The 21,468-nt window shown below is 27.6% G+C and overlaps 1 protein-coding gene across 4 annotated transcripts in view; it reads right to left on the bottom strand.

The window, feature by feature from the left end:
• Positions 1-21,468, bottom strand: part of LOC107439259 (uncharacterized) — a 52,597-nt gene that overhangs the window by 7,560 nt on the left and 23,569 nt on the right. For all 4 annotated transcript variants that reach the window (XM_016051782.3, XM_016051783.3, XM_071181953.1 and 1 more), the window contains 6 exons: positions 8,383-8,494; positions 7,212-7,305; positions 6,165-6,219; positions 2,564-2,704; positions 1,509-1,669; positions 458-556 (listed from right to left, as the gene is read on the bottom strand). In XM_016051782.3, coding sequence (XP_015907268.1) covers positions 458-556; positions 1,509-1,669; positions 2,564-2,704; positions 6,165-6,219; positions 7,212-7,305; positions 8,383-8,494 — 662 coding nt within the window. The remainder of the gene's footprint in view (positions 1-457; positions 557-1,508; positions 1,670-2,563; positions 2,705-6,164; positions 6,220-7,211; positions 7,306-8,382; positions 8,495-21,468) is intronic.

Genomic DNA, 21,468 nt, shown 5'->3' with positions numbered 1-21,468 from the left:
AAGACAGTAATTTAAAAATAGGTGGTGTTAAAAATCGTAATATCTAATTTGTAAAATAATTACAGAGAATTTTAAAATTTATGATAATATACAGCATTTTATAATTGAGGTCACTAACGATATAGTAGTCAAAATTAGATTAATTTCGACATTTTAAGAATTATTTCAATTATAACTTTAAAAAAATTCCAGATTAATTCTAAGGTAGGTCATAGCAGGCAGAAAGCTAATTTCTTCCATAAATTTCGCAAGTAAAGAGTGACAGTAGTGTTTGATGCACTATCTGAAAGTGAAATTAAACAATATGACAAAATTTTAAGATACATATACAAAAATTTATATAACTTTTTAACACAAAAAATACTAGATGTAAAAAAGATAAAAATAATTCATTTTTACTAATTATTAATTATAATTAAAGCTCTGCAAATATAAATAACAACACAAAAAAACTTACTCTATTTGGATTGGGTATATAAATTGTGGACAAGTCTAACCCTGCCCTATTGAGTGTTGGCCTTTTACATAATTCTTGAACAATTTGCATCAGAACTTTCTAGAAAAAAAGATTCTTATACATTATACGGCAAATAAAACAATCATCTTGATTAAATATAGAATTAAAAGGGGAAAAAATTAAAAACATTTATAATTCTGTAGAATATAAATTTTATTATCAATTCAAAACAATAAATTGTCTCATGAAGAATTTTTTAAAAAAAACTACAGTAGAATCCCGACTATCCGAGTTTCCGCTTTATCCAAGCTATCAGATATTTCAAGGATTTTTATTGTTCTAGTTTATAATTTGATTTTAAAAAAACCTGAATTTTATCTTCTAAACACTCAGGAAAACGAAATCCAACAAGGTGATTCGATGAAATTATCATTAATATCGTTAATAAGGAAATGAATCAAGCGAAGATGATGAAGACAGTGATGATAAAAATCAACATATAAAAATCACTCATACAGATGGATTAAAGCTATCAAAAGTGTTATTAATTATATAGAACAAGAGACGATGCCAGTCTTTCTGTTATCCCCCCCCCCCAAAAAAAATATGGCAAATCATTGCTGGAGAAAAGCACCAAAATAATGTAAATCAGAAAACAATTGATGACTTTTATAAGTAAAGACTCTTTAATTCTCGTATAGTATGCTTCTTAAATGTTTTTAAGTAAGCTTTTTAATTAGAATAAGAATTGTATGTGGTGCACTCGTATAAATTTTGTACTTGTTAAATATATCACATTTATGCCTACTCTTTTCTTTCCCCTTTATATACTCTTTGCTTTAACCGAGTTTTTCGATTTTCAGAGTTAGTAGTGATCCACATTAACTCGGATAATCAGGATTCTACTGTATATACAAAAGGAAAAGAGGTAAAATTGATAGGGTGTCTCAGAGTCATGAAACCTGTATTTAACTAATGTTAAATGCAGGTTTCTTCAGAAATTTTTTCTTCTTCAAAAAACAGAATTGTTTTAATAACAACTGATTGTTACCTGTCTATCAGTTTCATTACCAGCCTCATCAGCTTTACTCAGGTACAATTTGATTTTATCACTATGTTTAGCACTCAGCGCTTCTACTACATTCAGAGTGCGCTTACGAAGAGCTTGGCCAATGGGGTCGAAAAAGACAAAAATCAAGTCGGCTATATTTCCTGAAAGGAGAACCGAAGTATTCTTTTAAAATAAATATTAGTAAAATGAAAATACAAGATAGGCATGATAAATAAACAAAAAAGATGAATTCATTTTAATTAAATTAATGAATATTAATGGTATACAGTAGAGCTGCAATTAATGGCAGTTATTAAATGGAAATGGGCAGAAGGAAACAAATTTTGTCAAATTGAAGTTTCAATAGATTATATATCACATTAAATTAGAACTTATCCATTAATTTTATTTAAAGTACAAAAATCACAAATTTATTTGATAAAATATTAATTAAGAATTAAAAAAAAAAGTTTGGGAAATTTTTAAAATACAAAGTGACTGCAAAAAGTATCGAATTGCTCTACTTTACGAAAGGATACATTTTAATCGAAATCATATCAAATCAGAATTATACATTTAAAAAGATATCCTTGCCAGAAAAGTTTGTTCTTGATGCAATTATAACACATGGTAACATTTACTTTATGCAAATATATACATATATGAAAATATACTTTATATATTTATATCATTTTTTATTTATTATATATACTACACATTACAAATATTAAGCTGGAAACAATTGATTAATTAAAATTTGATTAATTGAGATTCTAAATTTTCAAATAAAATTTGTGCATACTTTTTGAGATACTTACTCAATAATGATAATTAATGAATTTACATTAGAGTCTTAATATGGTGTATATTAATCTAATAATAAATATCCTTCTCTTTTCATTCTGCAAAATAATTTGAACAAAAAAAAGCATTCTAAAAAACGTTATGTGGAAGATCAATTACAGCAATATTGTTAAATTGAAACAACATCAACTTATATATATAAGCTTAAAGTATTACTACCTACATATTCAATTGAAAATTAAAATATGTACCTAAAAATTGTATGGCCTTATTAACATCAAAAGGATAATTCATTTCCCCATCGACCAATCCGGGTGTGTCGATAAAAGTCACGAGACTGAATTTCTTCTGCTTAGATGTAGAGATTTCTGTCGAGATAAAATCCAAGAGACCTGTAAAAAAAATAAACAAAAATATGTAACTATGAGCAAATTTTTTCAGTTTAGAATTATTTTTATTCAATGCTATACTGAAGTGTAAGCTCTCATATTTTTTTTTTAAATTTAATAAATTTGACTCAAATTGATTTTGACCATTTATAATAAATAATTTAAACATCAAGGTGGCTACAAACACTCAGTAAAAATAAATTATCCTGGGTTTTGTAACTGAATGCATAAATTTTATTATTAATTTCTTAGTGAAGTCCTTTTTAAGCAGATAAAATATATGGCAGAACACTTTTACTTACAGTCAAAATTGTCAAAAATAATGCCAAAAAAAAAACTAAGTTATTACAAGAATAAATTAAACAAACATTAGGTAGAAAAATTCAGGTGAAGGAATGTAATTAATGACACAAGCATTTTATTTTAAACTACTACTATTTATGATACATGCGGAGGTCTCTGTAAGAGAAACTTTTAGTCACTGAAGAAAATATTTGAATAAAACTCTAATTGAAACGACACATTTTTGAAAATAGAGAGAAAAAAACTTTGATTTTGATAGTGATTAATATTTTAATAAATATTAAATTATTTTTTAAAAAATATTTTTCAAAATTTATAAATTTTTATAAAATTCTATAAATGTAATAATATAACTGAATTGATAAAATAAAATGCTTCTTTAGTAGATGTTCATTTATTGATATAAATTGAACTAAAATCTAGTTAGTGCTAGATAATATTTTTCAAATTTTGTACTAATTATTTTTTCGGAAAAAATATTATTTTTAAATGCTTACAATTAAATTGAGTTTGGGTGCTTACTTAGTATTGTAATTGAATTCCCTGAAATTTTAATACTGATGAAATTGAAAATTTTTTAAAAAACTCTGTGAGCACGTTAAACATACATATTAATGGCACAAAAATCATTTCATATTGTGTTTAGGTGCTCATGAAACTTAACAAAAATTTCAGCTTACAATTATTAATGTAATATTAATTTCACATACTAGTAAAAACATGTCTAGAAAAAAATGCAAATGTTAGCAGCTATGAAAATGCAGGAAATATGTAAAATAATACTACAATGAAAAATTGGTAACCTGAAACATCATTGAAAATTGGATTAATCAATCATGTAGATTTATTTACTATAAGTATAGATCAAATTCGCTTGAACAAAATTAGAATCAGGTATTAACCTTTTAGCTGTCAAGTTATTTTGATGATTTGGATACATAAATTTTAATTTTTTTTCGTTCTTTTCCCCCCACAAAAATCAAATGTTTGGTACAAAATAAAATATACATAGTTGAAAATTGATATTTTGAATAACATGCATAAAAATTTAAAGGTTTCGTAGTCACTGCCAATTCGCTTGATGCGACTGCCACTCAGCGTAGCAGCGGTAAAGTTCGCTTCTTGTGGAGCATTGTTTTCTAAAAAAATTAATAATCTATATAACTTTTCAAAAAACTGGATGCCATTTTGCAACAAAAAAAAATGTCTTGCACTTTGAACATAAACCTCTATCATTTAAAACCACCAGTAAAGTGCTGTCATCTAATGTTCTAATTTACGCCTAAAATAGCTTTTCTTGAGATAAATTCAGGTTTGACAAAGCGTAGAAGCCGGAACGAACTTCTCCCTATATATATTCGAGTATAACAATATGCACTCAACAAAACAAAAAAATTACTCCTGAGTAATACTCGGATGCGACAGTTTGAAAGACCAGCGTTGTGCCTAAGATTATTCCAGGTATGACAGTTAAAAGAAATTCAAGCTAAGTAAACACGGTGAAAGGTTACTTATGACCACAAGTTTGATATCACAAAAACATTTCTCAATCCCATAAGAAAAAAGGAAGTTTATAATACAATACTTCCAGTAATGAAGTGACAGAATGTGAATCTCGTAATGTAAAGTGTTGCAACTCCATGGAGCCATCCAGGTTACTTCAGTATAGATGAAGAGATCCAGGCAGTGTTGAATAAACAGTAAAAAGAACAGCCCTTCACAGGGCAGCTGGCAATTATAAAAAAAGCTAGCAACCCGATGATGGACTGCTCTTCTTACAATAAATCAGGGTTCTTCAGCATCTTAGACTGAGTGGCAACTTTTCCATCCAAGTCTTTGTGTATAAATTTAAAAAAAAGCAGCAGACATAAAAACAACGTAACCAAGAATTGATAGAGGATTTGGGAATAGGCATTTGAATCCGATGTATATCTGCATTGAAATTTATAAAAAGAGGTATCAGCTCAGGTACGGTTTGTGCCAGTCTTTAATTTCAGAATTTTTTATTAATTAAAATAAAAAGATATTGGAACAAAACATTTAAATCAATTGAACAGGGTGCGTCGCCAAATTTTTCAACAAAAAATAAGCACCTTTGAAGCACTTAAAAAATATTTTTAATCACTTTACAAAAAAAGAATAAAGCATAATTGTGATATGAATAAATAAGAAATATTTCTTTCTACTGATTAAAGTCTTTAATTTATAAACATAAAATCAACAAAATGCACAATTCTTTTCAAAGAAAGTACATAATCATGATAAAATAACTTGTTTCTGATAAATACTGCAGAGAAAATTGTGAAAATCAAGCTTTTTCTGTAATTTATGACGACAATCGACACAGCAAGAAAAAATCACATTTTGCAAGATAGAAAATTAAGCGCTTTTTACAAACCCCCAATAAAAAAAGCACCTTTAAGGACTTTTAAAAAACGTAAATCAAAAATAAGCACCTATAAGCACTTTTTAAAAATGCTACACATCCAGTTGAATCATCAAATAGAAATAGAATCATATTGAAATCATGCATTACTAGAAAATAGAATTTTTTTTTTGACACAAATACAAAATCAGTACAAAAACAAAGCCTACGGTAATAAAAAAATTCACTTTTAAAGACATAACAGTTTAAAAAATAATAATAGTAGAGTTTTTAATTTAGTGTTTCCTGGAATCAATAATAATGAATTCATTCTACGGTGAAATAGTAAAAAATGTTGTTAAGTCTTAGAACAACTAATTATAATATGAAATAAAACTAAGCAGTCCTTAAAACAGAGATAAGACAAATTTATTTACATAAATTAGATCACTTAGGTAATTAAATAAGTAAAAAACACAATTAAAAGATGTAGAATACAAAAATACTTTACAGCAGATATAAAAACAGAATTAAAGTTTAAAAAAAAAAGCTTTATTGTATTAACTAGAATTCATTAAAAGACATAAAAAGGAATTATAGAAGAAAGCAGGAAGTCAAAACACCTGTTAGAATCATTGACCTGCATCTGAATGTGCCTGCATGACTGAACAGATGTTAAATAGACCTGATCTTGAAAATACATACACTAATGGCTCATTAATTTTTTTTCAAGGTTTTTTATTTTGATTAATTTACCTAAAATAAAAAGGTGCAAGAAAGGAAATTAGACTTTACCTTTTATTTTCTCTAGAGGTTTAAAGTGCGGGTACAGATGCAAAGTGGCATTGCCCTAAATTAAAAATAAAATTTCACTCCTATATTAATATATAAATGATAAATACATAAATGATAAATATACATAAAAGAAGAAAAAAGATTTTAAAACAAAAAATTACTAAAAATCTTAAAAATTAGGAAATTTAACAACAATATATAATCTTGTCATCAGCTCACACATTTATATCCAAAAAAGTGCCGTCTAATATTGTATTTATTAGTGGTCAGAAGTAGCACTTTATATCAGTGAAACTACTATAGTCAAATTATGTATCATGGGGTTATTTTGACTATTTTTCTAGGATTTAAATTTTAATTTGAGAAAATCATGCACACATCTAAGAAAAGTTAGGGAACATGAATAGAAATTAAAAATCTGTTTTAATGAAGCATAACAAAAAATCATCATCCAGATCTGCTACAGAATTTAGCACTGTCGATCAAGTGTTTAATTTTATTATAACAATGCTATGAAAGTTAGGGAGAAAACAACAGATAAACTAGAATTGTGTGAGTAATAATAGAAATCATCTAAACAATATTAATCCTGATAATATGATAACCTGAAAAATAAAGAGTTTTAATATATAAATTTAATGGGTAAAAAATGGTTTATAAAAATAAATTAAAAAGGGAAATCTTTTTCACTCATCTTAATAAAATAGTTGGTATACTTGAAAGAAAAACAGTAATGCCTTTAATACCAACAAACACATTTTCCATACTTTTTATACAAAATATACAAGTATAATATTTCTAGTAATTAACTGAGGTATAAAACCGAAGTTTCTAGGAAAACTTGCTTGACACAAATCCTATCATGCAATTGAAATTGTCAAATTATAATGTACTAATAAAAAATTTTTTTTTAAAAAAAAGTTATTTCAGAAGAGATAACTTGAAGTTTGCAAGTAAAAGTCATTAGTTTAGGAAGCAAAATTTCCAAAATATAATTTAAGTATTTATAACAAAAACAATTAATTTAATAAGTAAATGCTTACTTACAGTTAATGTTTCTCGTTTTTTCCCACTTGTCACAAAAGCAAAACCTTGTGTTTCAATAGCAACACCTGTTTTCAAAATATGCTCTTCTATGTACCTGAAAAAACAATGAAATTTGAATACAAAATCAGAAAAAAAAAAAAGCTTATTATCTTTTAAAGCTTATTTTTAAAAAATTTGACCGTCGATTGACCATTTTTCTAATGTTAGAACACAAAAGAGGCTACAATAAAAAGTGCTAAGTTATTGTCCTTAACTTACATTTTGGTCTTTCTGCTTACTCTTTCTACTTTAGTATAAATAAAATACAAAACAAATAAGACATTGATTCCTTTTAAGATATACAGCAATAGTTGCAGAGAGGGATGTTGAAAAAAGTTATGTGTCCTATGGGAAGCGAAATTTTTATTCAAACTCGCTAGAAGAATATTTTTGCAAGTCAATAGTAGTATTTTTTCACTAAAAATAAATGGTCATGGAAAATAATCGATCATTTGATTATAGTTGCTTATCTGAATACAATCATTTCATTTTCTTTCTTGTAATTATTAAGCTAGTGCTAATGTTTCATTTTTAAATTTTTTAATACACTAAAATAACACACCTATTAAAGTTTCAGTGATAGGTATTTAATCTTATGTTTAACAAAGAATTATTTTGAAAGATCTAATAAGCAGTATGAATTAGTACCTATCAAAAAGAATTTAATGAGCAATCAACTCATTTTTTTGCTTTTAAAAAGTTTATATTTTCTAAAAAATTATTTTTGAATAAAATATACTAACTCCTTATCAATATTTTAAGATGCGAAATATACATAAAATCTCTTAGCTGGGTTTTGAATTGTTGATCTCTGTTAGAAAGGAGATTGCTTAACCACACCATGCATTCAAAGGAACTAAAAAGTTTTATTATCTTAAGTAAATGAATTAAAATTTTTAGGGAGCATATTTCACCCTAGGGGAAGCAATAATAGCAAATTTTTATCCTATCCAAGGTTTTAAAATTTAAGCTTTATTTTGTTTACAATACACACAAAAACTTTGTTTACAATACAATACACATGCTCACTTTCTTTGAAAGTACTTTTTTACTTCAAAATGGAAACTTGGGAAAAAGAGACTATATCTTTTAAATCATAAAATATTTACCATGAAAAGTTAAACAGCCTTACCAATTTATAAAAGAACTTTTCCCTGCTGAATGATTTCCTAACAATAAAACGGTGACCTTTTTCCTTGGTGGCAAGAGGTCCACATCTAAGCCAGCTGCGATTTTCACTAGACCTGAAATAAAAGTTCAAAAATGTTACATTTATAGAAAAACCATTGAGATTATGAAGTTTAAAATATCATAGGCAACAACACTTTTTTCCAACATATAACTACCAAATTTTAACTTTAAAATGGGTTTTGGGTATATTTCCTTGAGTTGACCCCTCAATTGATGTGTGCTAAAAATGCATTGTGATCACACTGCAAATAAGTTGTCCAACGGTGTCACTGTTCAGTCCTGGGAACTGAAATCAGTCTTGAAAAAAAAATCTGCATACTAAATTTCAACAATTAATATATCTTTTCCATTTTTTTTTAAAATTAAAGTCCTTTTTAGCTTAAAAATTTAGTAAATATTTTCAGTAAAAAATAAGATACATTTTAATGTAAACATTATTTTTCATAATCATTGTGAAATGATCAAGCAAAGATGAATGAAAAAGTGGGACTCTTACACAAGTATTTAACTATAAATTATGCAAAAAAAGGAAGTCTATAAACAAAGTTTCAGTGCCTACTTGTTTACACAAAATTTGTACCATTGTTGTGTCTTAATTTGCTTCAGTTTTCATTTTACCCCCATGTTTTGAAATGATGAAATGATTGAAGATTTATAAATATTGAAAGAATTAATACATAAAAAAGGAAATGACAAAAAATAAATAAAAGAAAACAAAGGATATTAAACAATCTTTCTTCTTTTAAGTTATTTGCATATCTAAACCTGACTACCAAAAACTGTTGCACCACAAGATTACAAAAATATTTTAGAGGGCAGCAAGGGCAAAATTTTCTGTTCTTCTCAAGATAAACTTCAAGCAAATATTGAATTTAAATTGTGAAAGTAAAAATTGAAAGTTTTTAAAAGTGGTTTGCTAATTTGGTAAGGAAAAAAAAAACTATTGTTATTAGAATTTTTTTTTTTTTTCTTAAATAAAAATTAACTTTAAGGAAATGCGGAATTCAAAAATATACATGGATATTCATTAATAAGTCATAATTTCGTGCTAATTCATTGGTTTTCTCACTTTTTGGAAATTATATAATATGTTGTATTCAAAATGATAGTATATAAAAAATATGTAATTTTTTATAATCATGGAAATTAATTCAAAATTTGGAACTAATTGTTCCAAATTAAAAAAATCATGGATATCGGGCCTTTCATAATGAAAGGAAGATTTTCACACACTAAGACTCTATCTTACTGGTTCAAAATGGTGACCTCAAATATGTTAATTAATTAGAACAGACGACATTTTGATTTATAAAATCATATACAAAAACTTACTTTCACTGAATAAGCATACCTTTTTTCCAATTATTAGGAAGTAAAAAAACTATGCCAGGAGCGGTCCAAAGTTTTGCCCCTTAATATTAATTTTACTTTTTGTGCATTTCATCACATTTTAAGAATTTCTTAAACAAATCAAAAAAATTTTGCACACAATTATAAAATTCGTTAATCCAAAGATAATTCCACAAAAAAAAAATAGATTTTTTTTAACAATTACTATTTATTTTATTAGAAAACAATTGGAAAAATATATTTGAATTGTAAAGTAAACGGATGAAAGTTTTTACAATATTTTAAGGAATGGCAAAGGCAAAATTTGAATGAAGTGGGTCCAATAGTCTCTGAGAAATTGAATTATAAATATAAAACTTCTATAAATAAATATAGTACTTCTTTTTCATGAAAAAAAATTTGACAATGTAAATTATAAATTCTGCTTTGTTACCATAATCATTAAAAACTATGTAAATACGTAAAAATTGCTTTAATATGTTTTATAAGTCATGGCAATCATGTTTTTCGTTTGAGAACAAAATTTTATTAAGTAATAGGATCAAAAGAAAAGGGCCACTAAAAAATTGAAAAAAGCTATAAATGCAAGGCTCAAAGAAAATGTTCATTTTTGTACAAATAAAAGATAAAAACAGATTTAAATTCAAACATATAACTTTTTTTAAAACATGATTTTGCAGGAACTATTTCACCAATTTCATTCAAATTTTGTATTTTGAGCTATAAAATTACAGTCATCAAAATTATATAAAACTATTAAAATTCTAAATATTAAAATTTTTTTGACTATTATTAAATAAAATAATAAATACTTATTAAAAAAAAACTTTTTGTGTGGAATTATCTTTTAATAAGCAAATTTCAAAATTATGTGCAAAAATTTTTTAAATTCGTTAAAAAAATTCTCAAGATATGGCAAAATTTGCAAAAATTAAAATTAATGTGCAAAATTAACATAAAAGGGGTGTAAACTTGAGGTCGCTCTTCTGGCAAAACTGTTGAGAACATCAGGTTGCGGCTATCCTCGATATTTTGAGGGTCATAAATCTAATCCATTGGAAAAAAGCGCGTTTACCCAGAGGTTTCTCTTTGTGTTTGATTTTAAGATTTAATGTTGATCTATGTGCCTACAGAGTGCCTTATACACTTCATCTGATCAACATTTAGCACCTTGTTAGCCTGAAGCAAGAGGAATGTCATTATCAACATAAGAAAAATCTAATCCGAAGTGGGAAGAGTGAAAAATTACTTTTTGCATAGGATTATTAGAATTATTTCACACAAAAAGTCTAATTTATCAATAGCTCCCTTAGATCCTAATAGTTTTTGATACAATTATAACTGTTATAAATTTCAACTTTTACTCAGAGCTGTCTGCCCACCCACCTGCCCAAAAAAATCTTGGTGGGTGTTTTAAAGAAAAAAATCCATCTAAAGAAACCAATAAAACCCATATTTCAGAGGTTTCTTTCTTTCAAAAATGACAAAAAAAGGAGTAAGTTTGCCGACCTTTTTCTTCTGTTACTATCCAACCTTTTTATTCTGTTACTACTGTCATTATTATAGTCTCTTACATTTTCTCATATGGACTTAAGATTCGCATTGACTGGTTGGTTTAAGTTCTGGCTCTGTGTTCCTTTTCGAATTAAAAGTTTTGTGCCAACTGATAAGCAATAACTAAAAGCCATCTCATTTTTTGTATGAGAATGGTCAAACTTAAATTGTAAAAAAATGAAAAGAGAGATACTGGGTTGGAAAGAATATTGAGTATTTTTCTGATATAACTGTCTTTTACTTATCACTAAACCATTTTTTAAAATATCCATAGGGGTTTTCTCAGCCTTGGTTTTATGAATTAAGATTATGAAAATTGTTTGCAACTGAATGATATGTTTAATGATAAATGGCCATTTAAAACTCTTTCTTTTGCTAGTAAGAAAATTATGTGAATTAACCAGATAAAGCAACACATTATAAAATAAATTAAAATTATGTAAGAGGTTAATTTGCAACAAAGTTTAAAAGAATTTAAAGGAATTCATGGGAGGCTAATTTATCAGGATAATTTGCAGCGAAAAAAAAAATAAAAATAATAATAATTTTAGCATTAATTGCACTACTAAATTATATTTTTTAATACATTCAACAATTCAAAAAAAAGAGAAAAATATACAAAACTAGCACAATAATAAAAACAGAATAAAAATTAACAAAATAAAAATCGTCAATTAATAAGTGGCAATGTTGCATGGCCTGAAAAAGATATCTTGTGAAGATGTAAATAGTATTTTCATCGCTTAGACAGTTTACCCAAAATTATAATATACGTCATATCACAAGTATCTTCATTCGGTTAAGAATGACAATATAACTACAATTTTTTCTTCCCTGTGATGTTAATACAACATTTAACAGCTCGTATTTTTCCTTTTTTTAAAGTAACAATTGAGACAATTATGCGATAGAATGTAGTTTACGGATTAGGATACTATCCTAAACAAAATATATAAAGAAATTAATATTAAAATTTTTGAAACTAAACATTAAATTTTATTCCAAAAATAGTTAACATAACCTAGAAAGAAAAAATTTTTTTAAGAAGATTTGAAGTAGAAGAACATGCCCATTTGCATTTAACACCTGGTTTTTTTATGCATAAATTTAGGATTTTTCATATGATTTAATGCAATTACATGCTCGCGTCCCTTCTCAACACAAAAAAAATATTAAAATTGCTTTCAAATGCATATGATTTTCAAATGAAAAATTACTACTTGGATTTTTTGGAAGAGGGAGAATTTTTAATGAACAAAAAAAAGAATAAATAAATCAGAAGGTCCTTACTGAACTCAATGTCTTGAAAGAGTTGAGTGTAGTCAAAGCATTATAAAATGCAAAAAATTAAATTTAAAGTGAAAGAGAGAAAAGGCACCTCACAGTATGTTTGTTTACCTGTGATTCAGCTAGAAACATTTACTGAGGATGCTTTCTGTTTAAACTGATAGTATAGAACAGGATTTACTTGATTACTAAATTCTCTATTTTCCTAAATAGTCTAGTTAGCTAATAAAATAGTTTTGAACCCCGTTTAATTAGTGTTTTATTTATTTAGAAAAAAAAAACCTTTGCATAAAAGAAAATTTTATGCAAAATTTTTTTTTTAATGCTCATTTATAGAGGTTCAGGTTTTATATTAGATTAGTTGACTCCATGCTTTAGCACTGTCATCTCCTTTTATTTTAATTTTCAAGTAATTATTTTTCGGATTTAATAACTCAGTTTTTTTCAAATACATATAATTATTAAAGGATTTCAATTTTAAAACAGATTAAGGAATACACTAATTAACAAAAAATAATTAATTTAGTTTAATTTGTAAACAAAAACAAAACGATCTTATTTAATAAAATTTACTTTAATAAACTAAAAAGTTTTCAAGAGTTTTTTATTTATTTATCTTTACTTAAATACTTACTCTAACATAAATTGTAAATGTATGGTTGAACCAAATTTAAATTTTTTTTATGGTAACAAAATTTTTTTTATGGTTTAAAAATACATCAAGAACATCTCATTCTTGCCAAGAGTTGATAAATGCAACATTTTATGGTAACAAAAAACTGTCTTTATAAAGAGCAAGTGGAAGGACATTAGTGCTTTTACAAAGTAAATATTTTCGATTATTATATACCACTTTCTATCAACTCCACTGCAATATTAACTCAATCAAATTAATATTTTATGTTGAACACAAACGCCTTACTTTTATAAGATGAATACTAAGTATGGAATAATTTAGTCACCACTATCTTCATAAAAAATAATAAATAAAAATATATTACCTAAGTAGCAATATTAGCACTTAATGGGTTACATGAACCACTTTTAAAAAAAATTGCTAGAACAATAATAAATGAAGTCGCAATTAATGGTTAAACTGTCAAGAAATTTTACTAACATTTCTAATATTTATATATTGATAGAAGTACTATTAATTACATGAATATCTAATACAGTAATAGAAAGTAAATGCAAATCTTTAATATTTTTGAGTCATTTAATACTTCAGAAATCACAAAATAGTATTGGTATACATACATCCCTAAAACTAAATATTAAAATTAATTTAAATTTAAAAAAAATAATAAATAGCTCTTTCCATTAAAACAAAATCCTTAGTGAATATAAAAGCGTGACAACGCAAAAAAGCATTTTTATTTTTTAAAGAATAGACATTTAAAAATGAATCAGCTATTTTTTTCTGAATAAATAGCAAACGAGATGCGATAGGAACAATAAAGCAAGAAAAGTTGTGTGCACTTACCTGCCAACTACATGGAAAAAACCACCCGCATAATTATTCAAAGCCATTCTATAGAATCCAATCGCACAGTAACCAATATCAAAACTCAGTAGAGTTCAAAGTTAAAACAATACTACAACGAAAACGATTTTAAAAAGACAGGAGAGAAAAAAAAAATTCCAAAAGGCGAGCGCTTACAACAATCGTCCAATAACGGAACCAAAACAAGATCGATGTCGACCTGCTAGGACTCGAGCAGAAATAACAACACACAACCAGGTAGGACGGCACGGACCTTGGGGCAAAGAAATATACAGGTGACCCTTTTTACACGCTCAACCGGGCCCGTGAAGAACAAAACTAGGGATGACCCAAAAGTAAAAAAAATCTTTCTGCTTGGAATATTTTTCTCCTTCTCAAGCGAAAAGTTGAAGATGGAAGAAATATTAAAATCGCACGCGTTTGCAAGCGATTTTATTTCCAACTCGCTGTACCTTCTTCGTTGCTGTGGGTACGAGCTGACATATCCCTGCGTGATATTGGATGCGCGCGTTCGTTGGTGGTCATGTGAACCGGATAGCGGCGGTGGGGGTGAGCGGAGGCGGGTTTTCTTTCTTCCGGTGCCTGTATTTTGCACTTCCCTGATAAGCCACAGGAAGGTGCAGTTGGCTTTATCGATATCTTGCAAACTTGTTCGTTTCAAACATATTTAAACAATGATGGAAGGGGAAGACGAAAAAATAAACAAATAAATAAAAAAAAGGCAGAAACGGTTGTACGGAACTCCCGGCGGAACACGAATTTCCAAGAACATCAACTCTAAGAATTTTAAGTTCGATTGAATGAGAACAAGGAACGAGGATGGCGCAAAATGATGCGCATGTGCAGAAGAGATTATTTTAAAGAGCTAACAGATATTAACTATTATTACAAATTATTCCGTTATACAGAAACGAAAATTACAAAGTTGATAACATTCATTAAATTTTTACACGATTACGTCATTCTACATTCACAATTTAGTGTATTTGCCTAAAGGATTTGCAAATTGCATTTTTAAAATTTAATTCGAAAAAAAAACTTAACTAAAACACTGATATAACTGGTTACGATCAATACAAACTCTCATTCTCAGGTAATGCAAGTTCTTAAGGAACATTTGAAGATACTAGAAAGGGTTTCAGAAAAACATTGAATAATTCTGATTTTTTTTAAAAATGTAATTAATTAGGAACACGAAATTCAAAAAGAAACTATTTTAGTTATGATTATATCATATTTATAAAGTAATCGTAGAAACTTTCAAAACAGAAAAAAAAAATTATACGTGTTTAAAATAGATGATTTAAGAGTCTGATAATCAATTTAAAGAGATAGACTTTCTTATGGATGTTTAATAAACGAATACATTTTTATCTTGGAAATCGAGAAACATTTTTTTCTTCTTCCTTTGTACCAAAAAGAATCTCTGTAACCTGACTAAACAGTGAATGTAATAACCATTTCTACAATACAAATTCTAAATGTAACTACATGAATTGCTTTTTAAATGCTTTATTTTCAATTTATTAAATTAAGAACAGCAAAGGAATTATTTATTGTCTTTCTTAAATCCTTTCTAGTATTTTCTTGTATTAACTGCAAATAAGGTTTTGCTTTTATCGATCGTAGCCCAGTGATATCAGTAATTTTTTAGCTACATTCTTTAGTTAAATTTATAAAATGCATTCTATCAATCCTTTGGTCACATACATACAATTATGAATATAGAATGATTTAAAGTTTCAAAATTTAATTGACGTTATATATTATTTTAAGTCATTACATTTAATCGAAAAGTTTATAAAGACGAGTATAACAACTTGAAGTAGCAATAAACTCACTTAATAAAGACGATAATAACAATAAAAGATACATAAGTATTTATAAAAATCTAAATCTATACTTTACATTATTTTTTGATGTAAATAATGTTATACGGAAATTATTCTACGATAAAATAAAAATGATTATTTCAAACAAAATTTTTTTCATATCTTCTTGTTTGAAACGTTTAACATATTAATTTTATCAGTGTTTAAAATGAGTAAATGATGGAGCTTAAGCCCTACTACATGACGTTACTGGAACTAAAGTGTATTGTATTGGTGTAAGTGGCGTTTTCTTTAAACATTTTCACAGTATTATCTCTCTGTATTAAAAAAAAAAAAATCCATATATTAAAATCTAATGATGGTGTCTCAGTTTTCCATTGTTGTCGGTGCATTTTTTTGGCCGGAAAATCATATGGTAGGATCCAGTTTTCCCACATTAATTTTCATATGGGTTTGGTTGTCATCAGCATAAAATTGACATAAGTCATAAAGGTATTGTTTTCCTATAAATATTTTTGCTTCCCTAATATAAAGGTATTTACATGTACTGTTAAGATTAAATTTTTGATTTTATTTGCTTCCTAAATTAAGAGTTTAGGATGATTCTTTTTATTATTATTATTGTTAGAATAACGTAATTCTACGAGGGTACATTTTAAGATAAAGTTATTTAAATCGGTGTTTGATCTTATTAACCGCTTTACAATTATTTTTTTTTTGGCGCACATTACATTAATATACTGTTATGAATGACGATTAAAGAGTTAAATGATTTAGAACTTAACTTCCAGCTTCATGCAAAAAGAGATGAATACAAAAATTGTATTGAAAATATACATCCGTCTGTTTGGCAAGCAAAAATATTAAATTACAATTGTGAACTCACCAAATTTGTTTTAATAATATACTTTCAAAGTTATTTCAAAAAATGATTACTGCGAAGCGATCATAGGGATTGGTGAGTGTCAGCAAACAGGGGTCTAAGCCCCCTAGTAAGTAAATTAATAAAAAAATTACCCTACTTGTTGCTCAGTTTGTATAAGCAACAAAAGATTCTATCTTATTTATAATGGGTGTTATTACGCGAGAAAGTTGGAAGTTAATTTATAATTTTTTAACTTTTCAGAATAGTATTTAAAAAAAAACATTTTTGTGTTCTTACTAGGTTTGTCATTTTGGAAATCTGCAGTAACAAATTAATTTTCAATCTGTAAACCCTTCGTTACGTCGATGTAACAGTTAGGAGAATGAATTTTTAAATTCACCATAACTTAGCCATTTTCTCTTTCTCATTTCAAGTAGCACTAAAACATGAGAGATATAATTTCGTTAAACCTTCGGCTTATGATAAGAGGAGGAAAAATCATGCTTAACAAATATCACGTGAAAAATATAAACATATGAATATAAAAATTTATATTAACTAAGGCTCTTATACTATCAGGGTCTAATTCAGGGGCTCTAATATTAACAAATAATTACCCGTTTTGTCGGCGCAAGTAAATTTAGAAATTTTATTTATATATTTTAAAAATAAAAAAATAGTTAATAAAAAAACAGGTTGTATTTACTTACGCTCGGCGACTTTGATTTTATACCCACTTACACATAATTCATTAAAATTTACATGTTAAAATGAATTTTCGAGATTTCGTAATACGATAGGTCAGTCTATATTAATGCCTTCTTTTACGGTTAATCAGAAAATGTATTTGCAATCTTTAATAAATAATTATAAATAATTGATATAGTACACAGAGCAAATATGCACAGTTTAAACTCAGACTAATTGCATGAAGAAAAAAAAAAAAAAATCATGTCGGCTCTATTGGAGAGATTAGTTCTATTTGGGGCTGTGGAGCAGGGGTTGTAGAACATTGTGCAGAATTCGGAGTTAGAAAAATTTACTCGATTCCGACTACTTAAAAACGAATTTATTTACCTTAATTGAAAAGTTACACAACTGAATTCTATGTTACATTCATAGATGAATATTTATATACAAAGAATATCATCTAATATATATAATTCTCTTACGTGGCTCCCAAATTTTGGCTGTATTTCTTTTTCGCTGGTTGCAACAGTTTTCATTTTTAAAGAAGTACTTTGTACAACTAAATAAGATTCTTTTCACAACACTTATATATTTACTTTATTTTCTTCATATATACAGAGAACAGTCGGTAAAGAATTCTGTTAGGTTAAAAAACATTTCGCTAAAAAAAAGAACGAATTCTAAAATAAATAAAAATAAACAACTTATAAAATATAAATGCTGTTGCCAGCCATAGAATTTTTTGAAAGTTAACTTAGCAACATAAATCAAAATGACATAGAAGCGCAACTAGATCAAAATTATGATACCTGAGCGCTTGACGTAACAAATCCTTCAATTCTATAAGTGTTGTATCGCCAAATGCCCAAATTAACAATTGTGTTTTTAAAGAAATTCTATAAAAAGTTTTAAATAAACAACCTACTTCTACAACTGCTTCTTGAAGAACTTGGCTCATTGATTAAAAATATTGTTTTAATTTTACAGTACTAACTTTACTTCTACTTTCATTATTGCTATGACCCTCTTTCATTACATTTTACAACTTCATGCTAAATTTGAGGACTTTAAGTTGTTTTGTGGTTGAATACTGACATTTAGAAATGTGTACATAAAAAAAAAAATATTTAGAGGTTAAGAGTTGCCTCAGAAAAATTTGAATTGTTGACATTGAACTTAACAATGGAAACAATCGTTTTTGTGAAAAATTGAATTGTATTGTTGACATCAAAACTAAAAATATTGTGTTTCAACTTAACAATACTACCTTAATTTATACTTTAGAATTGCCTCGGAGAAATTTGAATTGTTAGCAATGACTTAAACAAAAAGTTTTATTTTAACTGACAAATACTATATTATAATTTTAACTTTTTCTATGACTATACTCATTTTCTTACTCTTTTCTTTGTTTTTTATACATTTTATATTTTTGTGATAAAATAAAAAACTTATAGTTGTTCTGCTTCTGAACACTGATGAAAACACAAAATGATGGGCTTCATCAACAATCAAAAATATATACATTTATTTTACAAATTCCATATTATTAAGGTGGCGCCCTTCAGAGAATTAAAAATACAAAATTATCTTCATCAAAGCCGATGCTTTACATCCGGCGTTCAGTGGCAGACTACTATTTCATATTGTTTTACAACACATGGCTTTAGCCCTCTGGTGGGAAAGACTTTAAAACAAAACTTACAACAGTTACTTTTCTCAACAACTGAAATTTAGAATAGTGTGATTAAGAAAAATATGTGAACTGTTTGCAATTTCAAATTAATATTGAAATGTACAGGTTTAGAATTTTCTACAGTGAAAAGTTTTCGGAACTTTAGTATTCAAAAAAGTATACAAAAGCTAGACGTTAAGAACGTATCCAATGAGCGAGCAAAGCGAGCATTGGATTGCGAAGCAATCCGAAATGAACAGCGAAAGCAGTTCTGGGGGTTGGCGAGCGCCAGCGAGCAGGGGGCAAAGCCTCCTAGTATAATATAATACTCATATATAAATACCATATTACATAATATAATAACAAAATAATCACATATAAAGAAAACCATATTACATGATGTGATAATATAATAACCATACATAAAGAATATAATAGGATAATCATCATATGAAGCATCATGTCAGAATATTTATAAATATGCGAGTGCGCATGTGACATATTGATATTTAGTTCTTTTCTAATAACGGCTTTGTACTTTGCAGAAATATCTTTTTATTAATTATTTTTTCAACTTATGTTGCAATACAAATTGAACTCCAGTTGAATACGAGAAAAAAAAAAATAGAAATATATATCATTTGAATAAATATTTATTTAGTATTAATATTTTTCGAAGATTAGGTCAAAACTTAATCGGTGAGTGGAGTCAGATTAGAGCATTCTAACTTTGCAGCTTTTATCAACGAGCCTTTTCTTTATTTCGTATTTTTAAAACAAAATAACATTAATAGCGTGAAATACAGAGCATTAAAAAAAAAAGGAAAAAGATCGGCAGTTTGGAACGACGTTGCTATATGCTTAACAGTAACAAAGTTGATAAACATACCGTTGAGTAAGATGGCATTGATCGCACAACACGCTTTATTCCTGCTGATGATACTCAGTTTCAAATTCATAACGGAAATTATCTGCACGCTAAAATTGTTCAGGAGGAGAAAGAAAAAAAGGTAGAAAACATAAATAAAATATATCATAGTACAGTAAAAGCTCGATACAACGATTACTCTTTGAAAACGAAGCTAAATATGGCACTTTCACTGCACTGAAAGAAAAAAAAAATGACACTCATTTCCCTGTGTAAGAAAAAAAATTGATTACACATTTTGCTAATAATTCAGGAACTATAGCTAGTGATCAAAAGTGCACATTTTTACAGAGGTCTGCATTTTCGTTGTAGTTAATTTAAACTATTTTATTATGGAGTTCTCAAATGTAGTTAAATGCAACAATGTAGGGATTACAAACTACAGTAAAAACTCGATACAAGGAGTATGGCGTAGCCACTACGACAAGTTTCCAAGTCACCATCAATATGCTAATAAGTAATGATACAAAAATTGAATGTTTATAACGAATTAAAATTTACTAGCCTCCCACCATAGCGACAGGCCTTTTTTTTTTTTTAAAAAAAAAAAAGAAGGGAAATACATTTTTTTGCTGTTTAAATAGGGAGAAATAGTAAGAAAAAAAAAGCTTACGGAAATGGAAGACTTTTTATTTATATCAAGTACAAATACAAAAAAGTGAAAGCCGAACAGCATTTCAATGAATTTTCTTCCTTAAATCTTAATCCGTCATGGTAATAAAGTAAATATATGTGAAGAACCTCCGGTCAATTTATGTTCCACCTTCCTAAAGAGAAAAATCTATCAGGAATCTTAATTAATGAAAAAACACACTTCAAATGGATATGCCTTTTGTTGGCTACTTATCTATCCAGGGTTTCTCGTTTCCTTTCTCGGCAGCTAACTATTATAAACCACATTGAATGTTATCAATGACGCCAAAAACCTGTACACTATTACATTCCAGTCTATTTTACTGCTATTTTTGTTGTTGTTGCTGCTGCTGCACATCCCCAAGATCAACATGGTTAAATCAGGTTCATGATTTTGTGCACCCCAAAAAAATTCCAATAACAGAGAACCGTAATGGCTCAGGGGATAGAGCGTTCGCCTTCCAACGAGATGAACCCGGTTCGAATACCAGCGATGGTGGATCGATACGAATTCCGGGTTCGGCTTGCAGCGACGACAGTGCTGATGTAAAATATCCTCAATGGTAGACAGATCATGGGTTAGAGCCTTGAAGTCAGGCTAATCGTGGAAGGTGTTCGTAGTTATCCACGCCATGTAACGTAAATGCAGGTTAGTTTCATCACAAAGTCCTCCACGAAGGTAAATTTCTCCAAATACTTGGATTCAGGA

This window comes from Parasteatoda tepidariorum, chromosome 6, assembly GCF_043381705.1.
Source record: "Parasteatoda tepidariorum isolate YZ-2023 chromosome 6, CAS_Ptep_4.0, whole genome shotgun sequence".
Classification (NCBI taxonomy): domain Eukaryota; kingdom Metazoa; phylum Arthropoda; class Arachnida; order Araneae; family Theridiidae; genus Parasteatoda; species Parasteatoda tepidariorum.
Note: the sequence above shows the minus strand (reverse complement) of the source record. Positions and strands in the feature narration are given on the sequence as shown.